Genomic DNA, 25,846 nt, shown 5'->3' on the forward strand with positions numbered 1-25,846 from the left:
GAGAAGCGTGGGCAGAGGAGTGTCGAAAAGGGATTCAGGGATGATTAATATGCTCAATAGTCTGTGCATTTTAGTCAAAAACAAAGCTTTTCTATAAATGAGATTTTAGAGTCCTTACATTGGTCTAAATGGTATTTTTTTCTTGCACAAAAATCATAAAACAAATAAATCAACTTAGTCAAAAGAACCAAATGTAAAATCATCTTGGTGAGAAATAAATTTCACAAAAAACAAATCAACAACTGGATATGACTTAGGAACAAAACCCGCTCCCTCTTATCCTCCACCTGCCCGGCCTCCCACAGTTCCGTCTTGCATGGGTGACCCCCTCCACTCAGATCCTCTCCAGCCGAGCGCCGTCCCCACACCCTCAGCAGCAGCCTGCTGGGACGCCCCGCAGACGACGGTCACCTCTCTCTCTCGCTCTGAGCGATGACGGGAACTGACGTGACCATAAAACCCACAAATCACAAACCCTCTGACCAACCCAATCAACCGTATAGGCCGCTGGCTCTGTGATTCTGCCACCGCCTGTGTGTTGTCTGTTTGTCTGCTTCCTTGTTGTGCGGATGAGGTGGCGAGGAGCTGTCCATCTCCGCCTGTCCCATTAGAAGTGTGGCGATAGCGTCTGTAGACAATAACAAGTGTAGACTGAAGTGTGCGACCTATCATGAGTTGTGTGAAATGATGGGGTATCATATACAGTGCCAGTGCTGCTATATGATAAAACAAGTGTGTTCAATATGTGTGTAAATATTCATCCGTAAAGCCTCCTATCCTGGTAGATGGGTTTCACAATGCAGCTTTTTACTAACAGTGGTGGTGGGAATGTCTGGTCTAGTCAAGGCTCAGGTCTTTGGTATGATTACTATGAAATCTTGTCCCCCTGCTCACCGGGAAGGGACTTTTCAAAGACGAGACAGGAAATTCAAGTCTGAGATGCCTGTAGAGTACCTGAGCATAGCTGCAGGCGCTGAGCTCCCTGCCGCTCTCAGTTTGTTGGTATCCCATCCTCCCAGCGCGAGGCCGCCATCTGCTCCTGCCATCAGGTTTCCCCTCACAGGAAGTACGGGTGACAAAAGGAGGTCAGAGGTCAGCCACAGATCAGCGAGCAGCAGAGTTAACCAGGGAGCCCCCACTGGGCGTGAAAGAGGAGTAAACTTAAAGGGATAGTTTTACTCATTATCTACTCACCACTACACCGATGGAGGGGTGGGTGAAGTGTTTGAGTCCACAAAACACTTTTCACAAAACGATTTGGCTGCAACGCTGTTTAGCCCTGAAACTCAAAGTGTTTTGTGGACTCAAACACTTCGCCCACCCTCCATCTGCATAGTGGTGAATATATTTTGAGTGAATTTTCATTTTTCTGTGTACTGTCCCTTTAATCCTCAGTAACTCCTCACAGTCATTTTAGTTTCCACGTTTCTTTTTCGTAGCTTCATCCAGGCGGTAGTTAAGTTTAGCGAGCTCATAGATCTGTGTCCTGCCTCGACACACTGATTTACACTGTCGGCAAACAGGGAAAAAGAAACGGGGCCACGTGAGGAGAGTTTCCAGATGCAGAGAGACGTTTATGGAGATGTGTAGCTTTTACAACACCACATCTACTCCAATTATCATAAAACACATCAAAGAGGAAATAAGAAACCGTTATTAAGTCGAGTGAAGCAGAGAGCTGAAGGCTACGCAGTCATGGTGATGGTAGGTGCATGGTGGAAATGCGGTGGATCTGGGTGAATATGGGGATGTTCTGGGTAAAAGGAGCCATCATCTGTCTGTCTGCCCATACATCTGTCTGCCTGTCTGCTGCTCTACCCGGTGCTTCGGTGCTCCTATCTCTCTCTCTCTCTCTCTCTCTCTTCTTGTTGAGCCTCTTTGACGCTCGCTTTCTGCTCCACAGGGGGACGAGTAAAAACCTGGAAGAGGAGGTGGTTCATCCTCACCGACAACTGTCTGTACTACTTTGAGTACACCACAGTGAGTACAGCTCAGTCCCTGAGGCCCACTGGGGGGAAAAAAGCTGCTCATGATGTCGCTGTTGTCGCCCGTGTGGATTTACACCTTTTTATGTTTGTGCAGGACAAAGAGCCCAGAGGAATCATCCCCCTGGAGAACCTGAGCATCAAGGAGGTGGAGGATAAGAAGCCAGTAAGTGCAGCGCCCTCTGCTGGTTTATTATGTGGTTACACACAGTGAGGGAGATGGATTTTACTCCAATGTAAAGGTCCCATTAAATAAAAAATCCACTTTTCCATATTTAATTCTGTAACTGTCTTAACTGTTTGATGACTCATCCTACACTCGGATGCGTTTACAAATTCTGCATCCGATGACATCAGACATACACTGTCTGATTCGTTGGTTAAATCCGCAGACGTAGCTGAAGCCCCATCTTTCTACCAAACGCAGGTCAATCTGTGGAATCAAATAGCAACCGGACATCACGGGGTCTTAAAATATATGTTAATATGTTTATTGTCAGTGGGACTAACAAAGATAAATAAATTGAGCAAAGCGTTTGTTCAGGCAGGTGACAAAGTCGATCCAGTATCTAATCTGACAGGAGCAGATCTCTACGCTGGCTCCAGCAGCTGATTGCTCAGCCCCTCTCCTCCTATGCATTCGATTGGCAGAGCTCATATTGTGCGCTCTATTTAAGCTGCTCTTACTCTTTCAGCAACCCCCCTCCTCCACAGCATCTCCTTTTCATGCTGAATCTGACATGCAAGGGCCAGAAGGTCCCACCACAGAGCCATATCACTAAATATAACTTCTTGCAATTATTGAATCAAATAACTTTTGACGAGCGGAGTCCTGACTGAAAGGCTAAATTATCCAATGGTTGATGCAAAGCCCAGTAAAAGTGCAAGTTTCCCATTGCACAAGTGAGCCAACAAAAGAGGAGCAATCAAGCTTTCTGCAGTCCTCTCTGTGGGAGGCTTCGCTAGTGCAGACTCTCCCCAGCGCTGCCCATTTAGAGAATGGCCCTCCTCGGTTATTTCACAGCTGTGGGTTGTACAAGCCACAGCGTTGACATTTTAAGATCACTTCAAAGGAATAACACTGCCTGACAGGAAGTTGCATTACAACGTTTAAATCTGTCTTTTAAGGGAATTACTGTAATTTCCCACCTCTTACTTCCGCAGAACTGCTTTGAGCTTTTCATCCCGGACAACAAGGACCAGGTGATAAAAGCATGTAAGACCGAGGCCGACGGACGCGTCGTGGAGGGAAACCATACCTTCTACCGTATTTCTGCCCCCACCACTGAGGAAAAAGATGAATGGATGAACAGCATCAAGTAAATGTTTTTTATTTAAGTATTGTTTTTTAAGTTTTCAAAGACTGAAACTGGTGGTCTCACCTCAGAGGCTCCCACACGCTTGGGGCTTTGTGGGGATGAAAATTTATGTCTGCATGTCCAGTCAGTTGAGCCTATACTTGTTTGCATTTTGGTAATATGTGTGGGGGGGCCAGATTAAACGTCTCTCCCTCCACTCCTCCATTTATAAACAGAAATGATTAAACCATGCTGGCCATGCAAATGTTACTTTAACAATTTTATTTCAATGTCGACCTTAAATCAGAGCGAAAGATACATTTTTTTAAAAATCAGCTCCAATTACAGTATTCTACAGGGGGCTGCACTTTGAACGCTCAAACCGTTAATGCCTCTCACTGACATTTTCCTCTCCGCTTCTTCCTCTCCCCCACAGAGCCGCAATCAGCAGGGATCCCTTTTACGAGATGTTGGCGGCCAGGAAAAAAAAGGTGTCGTCCATGAAGAGGCACTAGATCCACTGAAGGCTTTTCTGCACTTGACAGAGCAGGGGGTCCGGGTATCCGTTCGCCCTGTCTGGGCCGGTGCAGAGGCCACGGTTAAGGACATCCTCAGACAATTTCCAGGGGGACTTCTCTTGGACACATACTCGCTCTGGCTTTGGGACTCTACTGGCCAGAAAAACAAACAGGAAGCATGCCGGGGATCATGGTCAATAAGAGTCAAGGCCAAAGCTTCCTCTAACCTCTCGTCTGAATGTCTCCCTTCTCTCTCTGTCTCAGCTTTGTGTGCGCTCTCTGTCCCGGAAGCAGAAAGGGAATCTTGCTTCAGCGAAATCAAAAACACAGTTCCCGCATTACGACGCGTAATGTGCACAACATGCATACTCTCACCCGTAGCACACATCGTTTTAACTCAGCAGGTCTGATCGCGTGTGGCGCCCCAACCAAAATATTCCTCGCTTTATGGAAGAAAAGTTAGGACCTTTTCGGACGTGCTTTAACATGTTTGGGTGATACTTGTCTATTTTTACAGCTTTTACTGTAGATTCCTCTTGAGTCCTCTGTTTGTTTTGTTTACTTTTGTAAAAAAAATGGTCTTGCAAGAGAAACTACTGGGGGGGGTAATAATTTGCCAACTGTTAGTGATTTTATATAAAAAAGAAAAGAAAAGAAAAACTTGTCTGTTTTTAAAAAAGGAAAAAAAACAAAGTTGCCACTCAGGAGATTGCTAGGATGTTCTGAAACGATGTTGCGTGTCGCCGCTGACGTGGATCCTCTCAGCCGTGAAAAACCTCGCCCGTTGTCCCAGACCCAACTGGTTTTCAGTTTTTTTTGTAAATGTGAAGCGTACCGCTGCAGGTGAGGGTGTCTGCTTGTCTGGGCAGGGTCTCAGCGTCAGATCTGTTCATTTCCTGAAGGTCTTGGAGATGCATATCCGCGCATTAGTGTCTTTTTTTTTTTTAAAGGGACGAGTGTCCATCACCCTGGGCCTCTTCTTGAGCTCTAGACTTTGAGTTGTTGTTTCCGCTCCGCTACATGTTTTTTCATGCTTTCCCCTTGTCTCAAAACACAAGAACCCCTTCTATTACTGTATCATTTTATTTTTTGGGGGAAAAGTAACTTTACTGCTGCACGGTGCCTGGCACTCTAGATGAAATGTGATGAGAAATGCTGCTGGTTAGCGACAGTAATTCACTTTTTTCTTTTCCCACTTGAACATTTAATCTTTTTTTCCGCTGCCTTTTCAGAGCTATAAATGACTCTCGTGGCATTTTAGCCATCCTCCCGATCATTGTACAATACTGTGTGCTTCAGGTTGTTTTATGTATAAGATGATATATATATATATAGGACATTATTGTTGCAGAAGCTTTAAAGCAGCACAAATCAACGTGTGGCGAAGCTAGATGCCCAGAAAGGAACAGGGTTGTCCCCCGTCTCAGGAAGCGCGACGTGAAACAATACAAAACTACTGCTCATATCAGGAACCGTGGTGACCCCAAAAGATGGAGGACAGCTGATTTGATGGCCGTTCTAAGGCGACGTCTTGTCAAATATCAAAAACTGCATCGAGGTACAATTTTGCAAGTGCAGTGTGAGTTGTGTCTCGAGCAGTTGTCCCCCCCCCCCCCCTGTTTCCCTTCCTTTCTCTTCTCCTCTCAGCGCACTAATCTTAGAGAAATATGGAAAAAATGCTAAGCAATCATAATTCTAGACAGTATTGGTTTATTTATCAGAGTTGTACATACTTAAATGTATAGTGGGTATTTTGTCTTAATTTTAGTTTCTTATTAGTTGTGCCATTTTCTGTTTGTTCTTCTATTCAGTAATGTTTGATTTGAGGTTTCTATCATCGACATTTAATCAAGCTGAAATAAAGATTTGTCACAAACGGTGTGTGGGTGTAAATGGCTGTCAGGCAACTGCAAGTCAAAACAAACTCATGTTGCTCCAGTAGGTGGCAGTATGGTACCAGGACCGTTGAGGCACTGGGCACTAGTACTGCAGTAAACCAGGAAGTTTCCCGTGAAGTTTCTAGTACCTATTTAGTAAGTATGCAAATCAATTACTAATGAAACTAGCTCATGCAGTTTCTGAGGAAAATGGTGTTGGTTTGCTGCCATATACAAATATAATCAAATGAATTCCAGTTAGAAAGTTTTATAGTTATATAAATATTTAAAGTTCTGTGTACAAAGACAACTTTCACACAAAGGTTTTTATAGTTGTAGAGGTTTTCTGTAAACACATTTTAAACAAAGCACTATTTTCACTCAACTACTGTGTTTAGATGACAAAGAGAAGATTTTTATTTTTTTTCTGTAATAGGAAAAACATCTTAAAGTCACTATTTCAGACAAACTGCAAGAAAGGTATGAAAACATCCCATATCCAACTGTTCCACACCACTAGATCTACAACTCTCTACGGCCTGTGGAGGAGGAAGTATGTTGTATTTTTTTAAACCAAGGAAATGCAAATTAGCAAACCAGAAGTTCTTTAGGAATGTCTTTGTTAGGTATCCAGTGCCAGCTCAGAAATACTACAAGGTATTTACAGGTGCGCGTGCAAGTTACTACGTCAGCTTCATTATGATGTTGGAGTCCTCGTTGGAAAGATTGTAATGGTTCTGACACATTTAAAAGCTGAATACAAATTCCAGAGCTGAAAATATTGTGGCCTCAAAGCTAAAATTAGTTGATGAGAGTGGTGAGAAGATGAATGGGAACATTTTCCAACTAAGTTTTCAAATTGATCAGAAATCTTAAAAAAAAAGTCAATAAGCTCCAATAGTGAATGCGTCGATTGAAGTGTTGAGAAGAGGTGGAATAAAAGGAAAGGATAATAATGACTTTATATATTTATAAGTTATAATATGGAACCATTTAAGCATTTAGTCATCATTCATTCCTTCTCGTCTGGCTTTCCAACCTTAATATATATATATATATATATATATATATATAGCACTGAATTCCCCATCTGAGGACGAGTGTGCGCTCCGTCAGGTGGGGTTACCATGGTAAACCGTACACGCCATATCCAGGGGGATAAATTGTTTTGACATTTTAATCAATTTACACCGATAACCAGCATTGTAAACACTTGACAATTTCATATGTCATGTAAAAAACATTGATTATCTAGTTATAATTGCATCTTTAAGAGAATACGAGAATGTCAGGTATCACTGCTGTGATACTGTTTACCTGACAGGATGGAACCCTTATTTGACGGTGTCTCACTGCTGTGACCTTGACAAACAGGGTGTATGCCCTTATTCGGTGATGTTTTCCTCCAACTGCTACAGCAGATAGACACAGATGATGATTTCCTGTCTTTTTTTCATATTATGTTTTATGAAACGCCTCTTTGTATAAGTTCTGGCTTTTGTGAACTTGCCGCCAGTTCCATTTTGAGCACCCGTGCTTGTTGGGTAACCTCTGCAGAGCTTACTATTAAAAAGACTCAAAGGCAACTCCAGTCTGAGAATTTCATTATTTCAAATCTCAAGATGAATTTCCATCACAGTGGCAACAACTGGCACCCAAGGCTCATTGATGGGAAGGCTGGCCTGTGTGGTCCGATTCCGGAGAAGAGCGACTGCACTTGAAAGCACTTGAGCACTTGAGCACCAGACCTGCTCCATGGAGCAAAAGGAAGAATGTGATCTAATAGGATGGATCACGTTTTCTCTTAGATCACGTGGACCATGTCATGTGTGTCAGGTACCTGGGTAAGAAGCATGTTCTGAGCATCAGGACACAAACTTGTGTCCTAGCGACCAAGTTGACACGTGCCACCTACAATGTTGGACACCAAGTCTTTCATGGTTAAGGTATTCCCTAATGGCAGTGACCATGCATCATGCCACACTGCAGGTTGTTCAGGAGTATTTTCGAGGAACATGAGGTGTTGATGTCCTGTAGATCTCATGCAGTATGTGTGGAAGCCACAATTGGCCCACCTCAAAACTCACAGGACACCAGGGGACACCTTCAGAGCTCATGTGGAGTCCAAAGCTTAATGGGTCAGAGCTATTATGGCACCACAAGGGCAATCAACACAATAATAGACTTACAGGTGCAGATATAGACTACCAGGTTGCATCAGTTGCCCTTTGATTTGACTCAAGATTTTTTAAGTTATGTTTTCACCCCTGTTTTGTTATTTTGGTTTGTTTGGTTGTAAGAAAGATTAGGCAAAAACCACTGAATGGATTAACACGAAATTTGGTGGATGGATGCAGTGCAGATCTGGATCAGGGGGCAGATCCAGGATTTTTTTTATCACATTCTTTCACATTGCGTTGTTTGACATTTTCACTTATTTCCCAGAGAATAATCCATGGATCTTGATGAATAGAAAAATCTGGAATATTAGGGAACTGATATCCAGGAGCGTGTGCAATGTAGTGCGGCTTGATTGAAGCTGCTGAGACGTCTGGGTGATGTTTAGCAGGTAATACAGTGAAAGCTACAACAGTTCTGTCTTGGGATGTAAAGGGTTCATAGTTTGCTCTAATTGTTAAGTTTGTCTGAGTCGTAAAAAGAGAGAAAAACAAAGATATTGCTTTGAAACACCCTTTGATCTGCAAGATTAAAATCTTTTTATTTTTATTTTCAGAAAACCTAATCATGCACTAAACCATGGCAAAATTAATGGATGCATGATATTTCCCCTTGAGAACTTACCCGCAGTGTTTTGAGAGAAAGTTGCTACAAATTATGAGAGAGTTTGTTCCAGATGTGCACAATGAAATCAAGACTTTAAAAAAAATTCCTGCTTGCATCTTTGCATCTTTGTTATTAAATAAATTGAGTTTTGCCTGAAAAAAAAGAAAAAAAGGCGGATAAGAAACTGCCTGTAATATTTTGCACCACCGCAGTGAAACAGGATGATAATGACATTTTTGAGAGTTACAGTCAGGGCCAAGGAGGTGACCGTGACTGATGGGAAACGAGAGGCGTGTTGCCACGGCGAGAGGAGGAGGTGGGGGGGGGGGTGGAGAAAGTGAGAAAAAAAGTTGGTGAATGTGTGGTTGTGGTGGTGAAGCAGCAGCAGCAGGGGGGGGTTGTTTTTAAACCATCTGCGCTGTTCTTTACTTCTTGTATTTCTCACTGCAGAGACTGTGTACTTGTAAATCTTTGATCAGTTGTAGCCAAGAATGAGTGAGTGAAGGGTGGGGGGGGGGGGGACAACAGGAGGAGGGGGCACGCACACACTGTGCAGACTGGAGATCCTTGGAACAAACTGTACACAGAGGGATTTTTACTGAGCTCAGATGTTTCCTTTGAAAACACTATAAAAACTGGCACAGCTCCGTGTACCTGACCTCACTGCACTGAGACACACTCAACCACACCGCTCAGTCATGCTGTCATGTCAGGTCTGCTCGTCTGTGGTTATGCTGATGCAGGGAGGGGAAAGGCCTGGGCCCGCTGCAGCTCTCATTGGCCGGGCGGCGGGATCCTCCGTCTCCTCCAGTAAGTGGAGACATGTGAGACCAGTCAGGCTCCAATTAGGCCCAGACTGTTTCCCAGAAGCGCTGGAGGCCTCCCCCTGCCTTCTGGCCCACCGTGGCGGGAGGCAGGGTGCACCCCACGGTGTCCGGGCCTGACCTAAGCTGGCACACACATTGGGCTCCTTCTCCAAGCGGGCTCATGCAGGCAAAGAATGTTACACACAGACAGGCATGCACACACAGACACTGTCACGCGAACCTAGATGCGGCGCGCCATGGTTGACATTTTCACGCAAAACCAGGTCACAGCTGTGTAGAATTTCCTTTCGGGGCTCTCTCACTTCTCAGCTTCACATGAGCAGGGTGTTGCTTTGAAGTTGAGAGTTATCAGGTAAGATGCCATCAATCATGTGACTCATCGTTGTGGGACCGTAAAAAAGAAGAAGAGCTGTCAGAGCCGGTCCCGAAAACCAAACCTTACGTACTGTCATTTTTATGCAAATAAAAAAAGAAAAGAAACACACAGAGACAGACTGGAGCCCTCGGCAGTTCGCGCTCAGTTTTTGGTTTGGATACAACATATTGCAGTGGTTTAGGTGGAGGTTCGGTTCAGGTGCTGCGCCGACAGATGCATTGTGTCTTTACTGTAAGAATAAATCCAACTTAATGCTCTTGGCAGGAATCTCCTTGCTCTGCTGAGAGACCCTGAACTCATCCTGGAGGCAGGGTTTCTGAGAAAGGGAGTTAAAAAGCAGCCACAACAAAGCCTACCCCCTCCCACCCCCATTCCGCTATCTTACCTCCCCGCCTCACACGCACACGCACACTCGTATAAACGTGCACACAAGGTATTTACAGTATATCCCTACATCTGCTCGTGAGCCAGCGGTTGATAGTAAAGGGTTACGACAGTGATAGAGAAAAGTGGTAAAACTTTGGCTTGTGCTCAGGATAAGAGAATAAAATATTGGTCGGGATATGATTTACCGAATCAGTTCACATCATTCGCCCACAAACATGCAGTTGTGTAAGTTTTAAAATTGCCCACATGTGAAATATTGCAACACATTTAATAGCAAGTGGCCAGAGCAGAAAGTGAAATATAGCTCTGTGGCCCTCGTTTTAAGTTTGAGTTGAAATGATTCTGTTTGCATGTAAACTGCTTAGTGAGCTGATTCTGAGATATCCCTGATATAGCTTCTCATTGAAAGCAATTGTCGCAGAAGCTTTTTCCCTCCAATAACTGCAACACCTCTTTCCCCCTTCGCCTGCTGGTGTTGTTCACAGGTGACAAACTGACCCTGATATGAGAGTGTGAAGGAAGACAAGCCCCATCTCCCTCCATCTGAAACTGGAGCATGCTTGAATTCATAACGACAAACAATAGATGGTCAAGTAATAAAAAAAAGCTGGGATTGTTTTTATTTATAAGAGGAACTAACTGCAGTTGCTGTCTGAGAAATGGTGCAGCCACCTTGAGTCTAAAATCTTTGTTCCTGTATGAAATTAGCTCGAGGGACCGAGTCTGAGTCGAGACAGACGCCGTCTGTGTGGCACATTCATTAGATTTACTGGAAAGTGAAACTTCTCTTTTTTTCTCGCATACCATATTTTTGGTTGTGAACTTGCTGATGCAGAGCTGCAGAAAAACCATGTCAACAAGACAGAGTGCTGTTTGTCCCAGTGGGGGAAATGGTAATGTGGGATTTTTCTGCACATTCATTGAACTGTGGGTGGCTCTAATTCTAGGAAACTCTGAATTTGTTTAATGCGGTCTGAGGAGCAGAGTGATTTGTTTCTGTGAGATCCTTTTTTTTTTCTTTTGTGATTTGTCTGACGACTAAATGAGGCGCGTTGATTGCAGCTCATTGTGCGGGACAATAATCATCGCAATAATCTCAGATGAGAACGACAAGCTTCAGTGATTTCTGGAACCGGGGGATTGTTTGTTTACGTGCAGGTCGAAAGTTGGGACAGAGTGCACCCTCCTTCCAAGATTTCTGGCTAAGAACGGGAATAAGAGGGAAAAGGAGGCCGTGGCTTGGAGCGGCTCCAGTAGAATTTCCTGTCTACAGGGAGTGCCCACCGAGAAGGGGACAAAAGGAAGTGCCTTGAAAAGAGCAAGAGACGTTTGAGCTTGTTGAGCTCCTTTATGATGCCTGATCCAGGACATCCAGGCACCTCTTGCAAAACAATAAAAGCCTGCAGCATTTGAGGGTTAAATTCAAAGTAAAAAGTGCGATTGTTCTCGAGGCCTTTAATCAGAATACACATCTGATATCTATACGGACAGGAGCTGCCCCTGTTCGCCGGCCTCTCGAGGTCAGAGGTAGCAATCCTCAAAGTGTGGGAGTTGCAACTCTACAATGCGGGAAGAGGGAAGAATGGGTCTGTGTGAGATACAAAGACAACAGAGCTGTAGAAGCAATGCATCCATGTTGACCAATGAGGCCGCTGCAATTTGAATAAAAAAAACACAGGAACTAACACTCACAGATGATTAAGCGCTCCTGTAAATCCAAACAGGAACACACCTGCACCGGCAACAATAGTCTACTCAGCAGAACCAACGGCTCGTGCTCAGCTTGTAGTCCCCCCCGATATGACTTCATCTCGTCTGCCGTGAAAGACTCCGTGCAAGGTCACTGAAGGACCAGTCATACACGCAGATGGAATCGTTTGGGGATCAAAGCTGTCCTCGGGATGACGGAGGCATTGTGTGCATACTATCCTCAAACATCTGTGACTGAGTCAGGTTTTGTGTGAGATAAAGTGTGAGAGTGTGAGATAAAAGATGACTCATGAGTGGAGGGTCTCGTGCCTGTAAAGTAAAACATAGGTAAAAGTCCTTCCAATCCACTGACTTGTCCTTGTCGTCTGGCTGACTACGTGTCGCGGATGGCTATCGGCACCCTTGTCTGAACAGTAACCACAAAACTGCTGTGTGAACGCTGCACGTACTAAATCTATCTGGAAATATCAGACTTACTGGCACAGCTCGGGATCAAGTTACTTCTGTGGTATGTGTGTGTGGCATTTGCATGTGTGTGCAGATCCATATGGATAACCAGAGAAATATTTAAATTAAAGATGATTACTGTGTTCCGTGCACAGGCACTAATGTACGATTTGGCTCAACGGCCTCTGGCTTTAGAGCATTCAACAAGGTGTTCTCCGGTAACAACAGTGCAGACAGATGTATTACCATCTGCCCCATGACATCAGCCGGCTATTTCTGAGGTTGGTGGGAATCAAAGTCCATTTTTAAGATCCCGATTATGTCATTGGCTTCCTCTGTCGCCCAAGCATATGATACTGATAAATTGACGGTGACGGCAGTGGCAGGCGAGCCGAGATAGGCGGGCAGCGTCGGATCAATCAAATTATCTGCCATGATGCAGCCAGTATGTTTGAGGCAGCAGTTCATCAGGATCTCGACGACCCGAGGAAGGAGTGCATTCTCCAGATGCAACATGCACCATCGCGGTGATGTGACATCATTTCAGAAGGAAAGTGCAGATTGTTATCCGGGAAATGCGGGTTTCCTTCAGGGGACTTATCAGTTTCTGTCCCAGTTTGCACATAACCTACTGTACATTTGTTTTTCTGGCCCAGAGTTAGATCAGAAGAATGTAGATAAAGATGGATGTCATGACCGCCGCCCAAAAGTGAAGCCAAAGTGATTGAATCGCCCCCTGGTGGCTGGCTGTCAGGCTGTCACATCTTCGTCAGTGTCTTCTATGTGTATGGCTCGGGAGATATTTGTTTTCTTTCAGTTTTTTAAATTTTTGGCTCAGTCACATGTTAGCGTCATCACCCCCCCCCCCCCCCCATGTCAAACCACTAAAGTAAATTGTCTTTATATAGAATCTCTACAATGAGCAAGATTATTTCATGTGCTTCATCAGCTGACTTTCACCCTATTATGTCAAATATTTGAACTTCACTTTTCCAGTAAATGTTGAGGTGCGATGTGTTCAACAACCTCATGTAGCACAATGTGGCTCAGTGGAAACCGGTGACAAACTAGCATCCAGGGTCTGATGACGTTTGTGACATTCTCTCCTTTGACCTGTTCCCCAACACAATGACTGTGCAGTCACACTGACCCTCATCACAACATGCATTTCCTGTATTTATTGTCGAGAGTGAGCACTAAATGTCCAAATATTTCAACATTTCCACATCAGCTGTATGTGATTTAGGAAAAAAATAGGGTTTCGAAATTTCAGTTCAGCGTATGAGAAGTCAGTCCTGTGATGCTGGTTTCAATAATAGCTTACCCCTGAAGCTGCCTGCTCTCTGTCACATGGATGATGTGTTGGTAAGTGACCCACATGCTTATCACAACAACACTACACATTCCTTTTATTGTGTCATTGGCTCATGATGGGAAAGTAGAAGCCAGGAGAAGAACTCAGGCCGTAGACAATCACCCGTGAGGCCAACGGAGAATGACAACAGCTCTCCTGTTTTAAGTATCAGAGCTGTGCCTGGAGCTGAAAAGTTGGCCGATTGTTATCTGGCAGGGCCGACGTCCTAAAATAAAGACTCACGACAATGTATCTGAAAAGTTGTGGATGCAATAGGCTACTGTTGAACAGAGATATCTTTAAGTTGTGATTTTCTATGGAATGGTTAGATAAGTAAAGCAAGAGTAAATATCAAACACACAGGCCCCATTGGGATTAGGAGATTGAAAAGGCCTCATTCTTAACCCGGAACAGCTGTGATTGTCCGACCTCATTGTGGATAATGTTGTGGGTGTGAAAGGTACAAGTTAATGGAGCTGTGTTCTTCTTTTAGCACTTCTCAGAGGAAAGCCGTCACAGCAATGATCCTGGCAGCCATAAATAGGCCGCATGTGATACGCATGGAGGAATGCTGGAACTGCATATGCACAACATGTTAGGCCAGAATTTGACTTTCATACTTGTTCACACGAAGTGCCAAGTAACTGTCTCATTTGCATAAAAAGGATCCGTGTCAGTTTCAGGAATCTTGAGATGGGTTTAGTAAAAACAAACATGCAGACAGATAAGGTGGAGCACACGTCTGGCACATGAACAGAAATAGGATGTATCGTTTTCTGCACATTATAGATTTTAACTGCACATTCAGATTCTCTGTTTTTCTGTATTTGTCTTTATAGAATTATTTTGTTTTACTGTTTTTAAATGCTTAAATTTCTGCATGTCACAGCACAACGCTGTCAGGTCCCACCAAATAAAGTTCAATGACTAATATGCAGTAATACTAACAACAAGTTGTCTTCCCTGTAAATTCCCTGAAACACTCAGTGGACAGAGTGGAGTTGCACAATCAGGCTGAAGATGAGTATCTCTGAACAAAATGTTCTTTAGAGAACTCCTGGCGTCACTCCACATACCAAGGAAAACGGTGAAATGTTTGGAGTCAACATGATGCATATCATACACACATAATATACAGATACCAAAAACACATAGTTACAATTTATGAATCGTAAAAGAAAAGGGAGGCCCCCTCAGGGTTTTGTTGCTTATTTTTAACTCTCAACTGTGGCGATCACACATGACACTTCCCATAATTCACATATACACACAAAGACCAGCATTGACAGCGACACAATTAAGAAAAATGTGAGTGTGTGTGAGTTTTAGAGAGACAATAAGGGAGACACAGGAACCAGGAAATAATTAGAAGATAATTGATGATCGCACTTAAGTGATCTTACACAACCAACAAGGAAGTTTTACGGTAATAGGCCTGAAGCGACAGTATGTAGCAGACTAGTGCTGACATTAAAACAAGGAAGACATGCAGGAATTGGACTGAGTGATGAAGCAGGAACCTACCTGGTGACTCACATTTCCACAGTAGTTGACTGGATTTCAATCGTACAATATTTTGCATATCTCGCAGCAGCTGCTCCATTTCTGCTTACAACCTTTTATTAAATGTGATATCATGTAAAGGTTTCAGTTAAACAGAAAAAAATATTTTATATCAAGCAGCCCTGGTAAAAAAAAAAATTACCTTGTTGACTTAACCTGAATTCAGGGCTGACTATATTCAGCTGTGCAAACAATATGAGGCGCCTTTGTAATTGCCACCACCGCAAATAATCACACAGAATTGGCACAGCTTGCAAAGTTTTTTAAAGATCCCCCTGTTCAGGGAAATCCGCCAAGCAGCTCCAAAATATTTAGTTGAATAACATTTTTCTGCTTTTCACCCCAGTTTCCAGTCGAGCAAAAAAGAAAGCTCTGCCTTTTTTCCCCCTCTCGTTCCCAGCGGGTTTACTGGAACCATGAGAGTAAATTTCTGAGTCAGTGTGGGAAAACTTAAACAGCTGCCTTTTCCACTAAACACTGGTTTAAACCAACAAGCTATCATGCAAAGGCTTCATTTTTTACGGGCTCCACTCAGGGCGAATCGGTCGACTTTGCACGTGAATTTCAACTTTATTAATGTTTTCATGACACTATAGGGGAGGCTACATTGAGCTGAGCCTGGACACACATTTGAGAAACAAAAAAATCAAGTCTTTCTTGATTTACAATTTAGATTCTGTAAACCTACCAGAAATAAAAAAACACAGAAAAGCACATACGTACAGACTACAGAGCCAAAGCTGTTGCTGCCAAGACTCACACCCGGAGCCTCAGACGTTTGGCTGGAGCCCTTCGGTAGAAACCCCTTTCTGCTCCAGCTCACTCGGTTGGCTTCGGCTGACCGACCAGTTGAGTGTTGACCTCTGGTTAAGTACACACTGTTCTGGGTTTATTTATTTTACTTTATTTTATTATCACAAGTCTTCATATCTAGGGAGAGGTCTATTTTCTTTAAGTGTTTCCTCCTCGCTGTACCAAAAGTCCCTTCTATTCCACTTTATCAAGTGAAAATGACTTGGGAAACTACAGCAGACGTCCTAATAAGCCAAGTCTGCATGCTGTAGTTATGTGCATAGTGGTTTCCATGGAAACCAGGCGAACTAAAATACTGCCTTGCTGGTTTTTTTTCTAACTTTCTGCTCCTTTTCCTTCCATTGACTCCTGTTGGGATCCCAGGGGGGACTTTGGATGCTAAAAACATGCCTCACAATGATGACCCAATAGATTTTCTGGAAACAAGTGGACCGTTAAGAGGCTGTTGTAGTGATTTCCCCTCCCCCTCTCTCTATCCTAATGATGGCCTGAATCAGACAACACCTGACTCACCTCTGTGGACACAGCTGGCTTTTACCAGGCCCCATCCGACTCTGTGGCGTCAATCCGTCTCCCACAGACCCCTCCCTCTGTCTCCGAGGTCTGTGAAACTAACGCCAAAGCAGACGGCGTGTATCTTTTTGGTTTCTGAGCCCAGGACCTGTCTGTGGGAGAAGTTTAAGAGCCGTTTTTTCGTTTTGTCCGATTTCTTTGTTTTGTTCACCCTACGGGCAGCAGCACTTTAAGACCTCCATCGACACGACACCATAGCCCGGAGTTGATCTACAACACAATAACCACCTGAGGCTTGAGCTGGTCACTGCTGAGTCATCAGGGAGCTGATGCGGATGGTATGAGCACTCTATCAGTCACATGCATGTTGCCAAAGATTAGACGAGGATGTGAACACATCTACTGCATGTAGACAGCCACTGATCGTTAAAGTGATGATGAAGACAGTCTCACAGGTAGTAGAGGTATAGGGTCATCACAGTGGGCGGGGAACTGCAAAGAGGAATGAGGTTATATCCAAAATATGAAACCCACAAAGCTGTTTGGACAAGTAATAATAAGATGTGAAACAATATATAACATTTTATTTCAAGTACAGTATCTAACCTCTTGTGTTAAGACATAAGGGAGAACTACACAAACACAGCTGAACGGATTTCAACAAAACTTGGTTGAAGGATGCTTTATTTGTCAGGGAAGATCCCACACAGTTTTGGTGTGGATCCAGATCAGGGGGCAGATCTGGGATTTAACATTGTTACATAAGATGTCTTTGGAATTTTTATTTGCATTTTCCAGAGAATAATTCATGAATCTTGATGGGGAAATAAAATCAATTGGACACATTTACTCTCGTCGGAGGTATGAGCTGTATTTTACTATGAGCTATTGTCATGGGATCTGTTTATACACCAGCCTGAACTTATATTATTTCCTAACAAATACATAAACATCTGCTAACAACTACTTTACATTATGTTTCTTAGACAATCTAAATTGTTTTTAGAGACTATATTAATAGAGGCTGGAGTTAAACTGCTTTGTATTCACTGTTTTGTTAAATGTGAAGAAAACAAAATCATTTAACAACATGGAACTTATTAGAGTCTAATAAAGACCATGTTATTAAAAATAAACGTAAAAAAACCCAATAAGATAAACTACTTCACTAAATAAGTAAAAGTCTGCATTCACAGTTTAGGATTTTATGATATTACCAAATATTGGGGAACTTCTCTCAATGCTGAGAAACGCCTGAAGGGAAGCGTATAAACAGTAAACCGTTGCCCTTGGAGACCAGCTGCTCTCACATCAAGTTCCTCAAAATCTGGCGCCCCCTATGGAGGGAACCGGTGCTCAGTGTTTAATGTGAATTTCTCAGAAACCCGATTACACAAACCACCTAAAGGCTGAATCACTACCTGAAGGGCAGCTTTTAACAAAGAACAGAAAACATGAAAGAGAAGGAAATATGAGAACAGGAAAAGAAAGAATAACATATGATCGCGTTGTTCTAAAAAAAAAGAATTCACAAAAAACGGTTGAGATCTAAATTTAATAAAATAAAAGAGAAGTGTATATAAAACACCACGTAGATGACTATTGCCTGGAATTCCTCCTTAACTTCATTTTGGAGGAACAGATGAGGGTGTGGGGTGGGTGTGTGTGTGTGGGTGGGGGGGTGGGGGGGCTGTCCTCTTCTCATAGCAGGAATCCTTTGAATAAAATAAATACAATCGTTGCTTCCTGACAACGTGCCAAGAGAGAGAGGCTTACTGGAAGGAGGAGGAGTCGGCTCAAAACCGAGGAGGAGGAGCCTGCTCCAGTTTAAAACCCTGAGCTCAACAGGGCAGCAGTCAGGTTGTCACACACACTCTCTCTCTCTCTCTCTCTCTCTCTCCCCCACACACACACACGGAGAGGAGACACATCTGAAGTGAGAAACTTTTAAACTACTTCCACCTCCTGACAGAACCAGGACAAACTGTGGACGGCCTTCTCCCTCCTGCGCATTTGGATTTATTACACGAGCCAATCTGGAGAAACACTGAAGGTAATAAAACGCTCTTTTTCTTCTTTTTTTTTTTTTCCTACCAGCACTTACTTTATTAAAACTAGCAGTTTAAAAAAAAAAAAAAGGGCACGCAAAATGTGTTTAGTGTTTGTCTGAAAGTCAGGTAGAGTTTGTTTAGGGGAGGAGGTCGTTCCGCGTAAAATTGCGCAATCGGGAATTACGCTGTTTTTACTGGAACTGACCGAGTCCCGAGGGCAGATTACAGAAAGTTTCCGCGAAACGACTGGAAGTTCAATGAATGGAGGAAATGTAGTTAAACACGTGGACAACACTCCAGCGGAGGAGTCAGACAAGCTGGCTCTTTGTTGTTGGTCTTTAGATGATACAAGAAAAGAAAGAGGGGAAAAACTCGCTGTGGGGCAATTTCCCACTCATCACAAGTTTAAAGGCACAACTTCCACATCTGGGAAAGTTTCCGACAGAGATTTACATTAGAGCTCAACATTAGCAGATCAGTTATTTTATCAGTGTGTTAAAACTCAAAACCTGGATTTTAATGTTATATTTAATCTCCCTTTTTTTCCTCATCAGGTGTTTTCCTCCAGACAAACAGAGAGCTGACCTCTTCATGCCCTCCCAGACAACCATATGAACCCCTGTTCGACTCCACCTCCTCTCCAGCTTGTCTGTGTGGCGACCGGTGCTCCCCAGGATATCTAGAGATCGGGCACAGCGCCATGGTAACTCACAGCAAGTTTGACTCCGCAATGAGCAGCAGCCTCTTGGACTCCAACATGCGGCAGCCTCACCGTTACAAGACGTTCACCTCCAAGGCGCAGCACCAGATGGTCCTCGCCACGCACAACAAGCTCCAGGAGAGCGGCTTCTACTGGGGCGCCATCACCGGGAAGGAGGCCAATGCCATGTTGGCGGCTGAGGCCACCGGTGCCTTCCTCATCCGGGACAGCTCCGACAACAGGCACCTGTTCACACTCAGCGTCAAAACGTCATCAGGCACCAAGAACCTGCGCATCCAATGCGACTCGGCTTCTTTTCGCCTGCAAACAGACCCTAAGAACATTCAGTCTGCTCCCAACTTTGACTGCGTACTCAAGCTGGTTCATCACTACATGCCTCAGAGCAAGGGGAACACGCACAGTGGGAATATGTCCTACATTTACTCTGGAGGGGATAAGATCCCTCTGGAGCTCATCAGACCTCTCTACTGCAGCTTGTCCACCTTGCAGCACCTGTGCAGGAAAACGGTCAATGGACATTTGGACATTTCGTCTAAAAGAGACCAACTTCCTCATTCTCTGAAGGAGTTCCTCCAGAAGTACGATGATCCGATCTAGAGATGTTGGACTGATGCTCTTGAAGGAGCAGTAGAGTGTCACAAAGAAAACCGTGATGGCCTCAGTGCAGCTGCGTCTGACGACATGTGAGGAGTAAAGATGAAGCAGAGACAGGAGAGTCAGGCCCGGGACTGAGCTTGTGAGAAGGAGCAGTTTTGAACTGAAAAGTTGTGTGTGGACATCTTTCTCTTGAGGTTCACATTTAGGAAGAAATACTGGACTGATGAGGACTAAGGCACAAAGAGGCCTCAGAGAAAAATCTCTTGAAATGAGAGATGACACCGTCGGCCTCCGCTTCCCCTCTGCCGTCTGATGACGTTCAACTTACTGAAAACCGAAGTGAGGATCACAGTCAGCCGTCTCCAGTCTGATGACACACAGGTTCCGTGTCCTGCTGCTGCTGCTGCTGCCGCTGCTAACCATTGTGCTGTGAGGCTGTCGAGCTCACGCACATCAGCCTCAGAAAACCATCCATCCATAAAAGCTGGACCTGCTTTTACGATCAGACTTTTTTCACAAATACGTTTTATGAGACCATTAAATGTGGAAAGAAGATATATATTTTTGATATTCTGTTTAGAGGGAAGGTTTATGCCAGATTTGCCTGAACTTGACAACAGTTTGTTGGAACACGACTGAATTTAACCTGAGAGAGGAGTACCACTGCTGAGCTATTATAACCAAAATCAGAAGTTTGTGTGAAAACCAGTAGTGAGGAAACACACACACCAAAAACATGAGGCAGTACCTGTGGCACAGACAGGATTGTCACTTACACGCAAATGAATGAATGAATGTATGAAATGTGGCGTCTTACTTTTCCTAGTAAGAAGAAGAGTCTAAAACGTATCTCGTTCTTAAAAACAATGTTTACATGAGTGAAGGTAAAGTGGTGAATCTGTTATTGTGCTGTCTTTTGTAAAGATGAACCCTTGCCGGCCGAAACCACTGGCTGCGGATGCTTGAAGACAAGTTTTGACGAAGTGAGCGGACTGAAACGATTTTGCACTTATTTATATTTGTAAAGAAACGTTTGTTAATTTATAATAAAGAGCACTATTTTTCTATGAAATGAGGTCTCGTTGTCTGATTTTGCTTTGTGACAAACTTTGACTCCATTTAGGTTTTTCTTTTTCCTTTTTCTTTTGAGCTTTTACATCACTGACACTGAAATACATTATTTGCATGCATCCCATTTGGCTCAACTTGCCGCTGAGGTCAGACCACAAGTTCACGGTTTTTTTTTTTTAAATTTTTTTTTTTAATGATTTCCTCGGAAACTTAAATGAGCACCAGTTGCTTCCTTGAACCCACATGGGAAAACGCTGCTCAACATGACGCTGCACTGAACACAAGCAGCTTTCAGTATGTAATCACTTTGACGTTTCCCCTTTAGAGATATACAGAGAGATCTAGCTTGCTATAAAACTCCACCTGCCTAGTTTCACCTTTAAACAGATGTTTAAAGATAACGTCCTCCGCTTACAAAGAGCTGGAGCGGCCGCTTCAGACAAAATACAACAGAACTGCGAGGTAACTGCCTGGCATAAGGTGACTCCTTTGTTCTGGTGTGACACACAGCATTTCTCTGTGGGTGTTAACGTGACCTAACATGCTCTCACATGCACATTCATATTGATGCAGCTGTCTGCCTGTAACATGAGTGACTTTTTAGGGGCACACGTGTTCTCAGAACTGTTCCCCAACTTGCACATGAATACGCACTAAACGCACCTGCACCTCAGCGCAGAGCAATTCAGAGACATGTTGTACTTTCCCGGCGCACATGATGCACCATGTCTAGTAATCAAGCAGACCGCTGCAGACTGTTTGGATCAACTTGTTCTTGGGTTTAATAACTACGTGTTTGGCTTACTGGCTTTTTACCTGCAGGTTAACAGTCGGACGTCAGCTGACAGAAAAATGACAGATCTTTATTTGAACTTTCTTTAAAAAAAGCTAACAAAGCCTCCAATCAGGAAGCATGTCAACTCCAAGCATCTGCACTGGGAAACACATTAGCATCAACATCATTGTTTGGATTATTATTATTATTCTTAGAACAACCCATCCTGTACTCCATGGCTGTCTCTCCTCTGAAAAGGAGGCCTGGTTTCTGTCAGTATATGTGTATGGGAGAGAAACAGTTTTTTTTACTTTGTCCCACTTTATGGCAAGAATTCATGTATTTAACCCTATAATGTTGTTTTAGTGCTAGCAATGATCTGTGGTCAGTTCTGTATTGGGTCAATGCTTTTCTACATATTGCATTTTAATGAGGTCAGAGGAAAAGAAAGAAAATGGAGAGGTTTCCGGTTCGCATCCCAGTTTGGCCACGGTCTTTCTGTGTGGATTGTGCAGGTTCTCCCTGTGTTTGTGTGGGTATTTCTCCAGCTTCCTCCTACAGTCCAAACACATTCAGATTAGCCTTAAGTTAACTGGACACTCAAAAATGACCGTAAGTGTGAATGTGAGACCGAATGGTTATTTCTCTCTGTATTTTGGCCATGTGATATATTGGCGGCCATGTCCAGGCTGCACAGTGTCTCGCCCAATGTCAGCTGGGTGGACTATTAAATTCATTCATCAATTTATTTATAATAACTTGTAGTATTTTTTTAAGAATTCACACTTTTAGCCTAATGCATCTGCTTTTTTGTTGTGTTATAGTGTTTGTGGATATTTGTCTTGTGTTTTGTCTTCTTGAACCAAATTGCCTTCAGGATTGATAAAGATGTATTGTATTGTTTTGTATTGTAGAAGGGTTAAACTATTATGTATCTATTGATTGTGATTATCAATCAATTACTTTCCCGGATGTTCTGTAGCTTCTTTATTGTCAGCCCTGTGTAAACATGGATCCATCATGTCTGCTGCGCATATACAGTATCATTAAGAGAAACCAGGAATACATGCACATTTACTGCAAGCTGCTAAAATGATGGATGAACAGGAATCCGCAATAACCTCCATATCCAACGTGGTTACGGGAAGGCGCTCCGGCGCTACCTGCTTCAGCAGCACTTTACTGTTTCCTCTCAGTGCGGAGGGTTCAATGAGATAAAGGGTCTCCGAGGTGATTTGCACTCTGAGTGCTTCAGAACCATGTCCATTTTTTCTTGGAATGTGCTCATGTGAAGTACCCGTCCTATTAAAATACACATTCAGACACTTCTTCGTGAATATAAATTATATCTCAGATAGAGCCAGGGGTCTTTGCTTTCTGAGTGAAACATAAAATATTCAGTTTTTAAATCCTTCCTCAGAAGTTATGGTTCAGATGTTGAATCACTTTTCTGGCTGAATTTATTTTAAGGAGGTGAGTGCAGGATGTGACTGGGGAGTTTTAAATACTCTCTTTGTGTGTGATAATACCAAATAAGTCCGTGGTCACTGCAAATTTGCTTAGCTTAACAAAATCATCCCATCCTCCTTGTTTCCTAGTAAGTCTGAGCTACGGTGCAGCAGATAGATGTGTACACAACTCTGCATAGTTTATTATATGGTGAGTGTTTTATGTGACTGTCTGCGATCAATTGAGGGTTTATGTGTTGTGTAAATTCTGTTAAATAAAACTGAGCCTTTTGGAACATCTGCCACTGCTTTATGTTTCTTCATCAGGTATTTAATGAGGAGTCTGAGGAACCTTTCAAAGGCTTTAAATACTAAAACACCTCCAAGGCCTCACACACACATCTGAAACCAATCCGACGGCCAGCGGAAGTCTATTAAACATGCTCAGTGTTTTGTTCAGGAGAAATTCTCTGGTATTCTCATGGCATCCCCGCCCACTGCTCTCTGTCTGATCTGAAACCATCAGGGCTTCCACATCAGGGTTTTCTCAGGAAGATCCTTTTGAATCCTCCCTGGCTTTTGTTAAACTGTCGAGGCAAAACACACAATAATGAAGGATTATTATTATTATTATTAGGATGAAGGATATCGTTTCCATAACATCTTGAGACATTTATTCAAGACTTTTAATGTTTAACAAAAAATGCCATACAATCTCAATGCATTAGCAGTGTTGATAATGGATGGATTGATAAATACAAGCCAAACAGTGCACTTTTTATGTAGCATTATTATTGCTTATGACTAATATGCCATGTAGGTGTCTTTACAAAATGTAAATGTGAAAGCCTCACAGCTATATTTGCATAGTCAAATTTTTCATTGCCTCATGATAGTGTTTCAAGATTCTTGAATAATTCTCTGGGAAAACGGTGAACATGTTGAAAAAAATCTCACAGTCTTAAAGAAAGAGAGAGAGAAAAATCCTGGATCTGCCCCCTGATGTTTCATGTAAATCCGTCCTGTTGATTTTGAGTCATCATGCTTACAAACAAGGAAACAAACAAACATACAAAACAAACAAACGAACAGGGGTACACTTTATAATTTAATTTACTTTATACTTTATAATACTTAGCGGCACTGGTCAATGCCAAAATGTCTGGAACTATCCTTTCTGGAATTTAGGGAATATGTTGAATGATGTATGTTGTTGTCTGGTGATTCTTCAAACGATTACATTACATAGAACCAACTCTGCGACAACAATTGGAGGGGTTACAGAAGCTAAACAATTTACTGCAAGTCAACAAAATAAAGTTGTTGTCGTATAGAGAGAGCAGGATCATTCATTTTTCAGTTTTGTTCACAAGCAAGATTAATGTTTTATGTTGTTTTACAAGAACTGGAACAAGTTTGCAGTGGTCTAGGAATTTAAAGCATTTATTATGCACTCACCTTTTACTGTGGTAGAACTAACTCTGACATAGAGAGCTGCGTATATCATAATAATCCTGTGCAGAGGCGAAGGTCTGTTTGTGCTAATTTGTTCTCATTTTCTCCCTTTGACCTCAGCACGTGTGCACCTAGTAAAAGCCGAGAGCCTCATTGGTGCTCTCCGAGCACATGGAGAGACGTCAGCAGCCCGATTCGCACTAATCTTTCCAGTATCTCAGTGTGTTTACAATTCCACAACTGCTGGTTGCCATGGAGCTATTGTGAGTAATAAGGTCCAGATGCCAGGTACCAGAGCCAACCAGGGAGAAGCTTTGAGTCACCACAGGCCGCAAGTCCCACCCACCAAGACTCTTCTCCGGGCACGCTCCTCCTGTTCCTCCGCCTCCTCCTCCTCCTCCTCCTCTTCCAGGCCTCCAGATTTACTGTAAGCACTCCACTCCCCTGTGCTGGGCTCAACCTCAGGCTGTAATAATATAAATCTGCATGTCCATCTTCACTGTGTTCATCCAACCTGACTGCTCTGCCACTTCAGCAGGTCTGTGCAGACCTTTAGGTCCCGGCTCTGCTTTGAGGACAAAGCAGGAAACCAGATGGATCAAGGATAAGAGGGAAAACTGCAAAATTAGAGTTTGATTTTAAGCCACTACCACTGACGGTAATGAACATAAGCACAGCTGGCACCTCTCAAAAGGAGCCCAGCTATTTTAGTCTTAGTTCCCAGATATCTTCGTGTTTCCTGCCTTTGAAACACTTTTCCATTTTACTTCACATCAATAGTCTCAGGATTGTAGCATCTTTACGATCCACTTTATATCACTTTTCTGTCGTATATGTGTAATAATCCACGACTTTACAATCTAATAAAATCCACTGCACCACGCCTGCCACACGTTCTCCATTTTACAAGTAATAATGAGTTTTTGTGAAGAGGTCCCAAGTTGTGTTTTTATTGCTGAGCTCACAGGGTTGCTGTTGTTCCACATTATATTCAGATGACTTTCGAATATTTTTCTCCACTCCTTTTAGTATGTGGGCAAACACCACTGCAAATTACAACCTGAATAGTAAGCGTGTATTTTTAATAAAAGGTCTCAGACGGTTGTAAACAAGGTTATGTTTTCATCCCTGTCAGTTTGCGTGTTGGTCGGTTTGTTTTGTTATTTGTTTTGTTTTTTAATGCAAGATTGTGCAAAAACAGCAGAACAGATTTCCATGAAACTTGATGGAAGGATGTGGTCTGGGTCAGGGAGGAACGGGCACGGATTCAGGATTT

The 25,846-nt window shown here is 43.1% G+C and overlaps 2 protein-coding genes and 1 long non-coding RNA gene across 6 annotated transcripts in view; 2 read left to right on the forward strand and 1 right to left on the reverse strand.

The window, feature by feature from the left end:
* The window catches only part of cyth1a (cytohesin 1a), a 39,942-nt gene extending 34,267 nt beyond the window's left edge, over positions 1 to 5,675 (forward strand). For 2 of the 4 annotated variants that reach the window (XM_034592252.1, XM_034592251.1), the window contains exons 10-13: positions 1,902 to 1,980; positions 2,083 to 2,151; positions 3,150 to 3,304; positions 3,720 to 5,675. In XM_034592252.1, the coding sequence (XP_034448143.1) occupies positions 1,902 to 1,980; positions 2,083 to 2,151; positions 3,150 to 3,304; positions 3,720 to 3,798 (382 nt within the window). In that variant the 3' untranslated portion in view covers positions 3,799 to 5,675. Of the gene's footprint in view, positions 1 to 1,901; positions 1,981 to 2,082; positions 2,215 to 3,149; positions 3,305 to 3,719 lie in introns of those variants that run through there. The other 2 variants (XM_034592255.1, XM_034592253.1) reach the window with 2 other exon arrangements.
* Positions 219 to 25,547, reverse strand: LOC117765771. The gene is made up of 3 exons (XR_004614620.1): positions 25,536 to 25,547; positions 18,327 to 18,527; positions 219 to 413 (listed from the first exon to the last, which is right to left on the reverse strand). It is a non-coding gene; the product is annotated as an uncharacterized LOC117765771 (long non-coding RNA).
* Positions 18,312 to 20,893, forward strand: socs3a (suppressor of cytokine signaling 3a). Its single transcript, XM_034592256.1, has 2 exons — positions 18,312 to 18,505; positions 19,058 to 20,893. The coding sequence occupies exon 2, from the start codon at positions 19,204 to 19,206 to the stop codon at positions 19,819 to 19,821; it is 618 nt and encodes a 205-aa protein (XP_034448147.1). The 5' UTR covers positions 18,312 to 18,505; positions 19,058 to 19,203; the 3' UTR covers positions 19,822 to 20,893.
* Positions 25,548 to 25,846: the final 299 nt, after the last annotated feature.

This window comes from Hippoglossus hippoglossus, chromosome 8, assembly GCF_009819705.1.
Source record: "Hippoglossus hippoglossus isolate fHipHip1 chromosome 8, fHipHip1.pri, whole genome shotgun sequence".
Taxonomy (NCBI): Eukaryota; Metazoa; Chordata; class Actinopteri; order Pleuronectiformes; family Pleuronectidae; genus Hippoglossus; species Hippoglossus hippoglossus.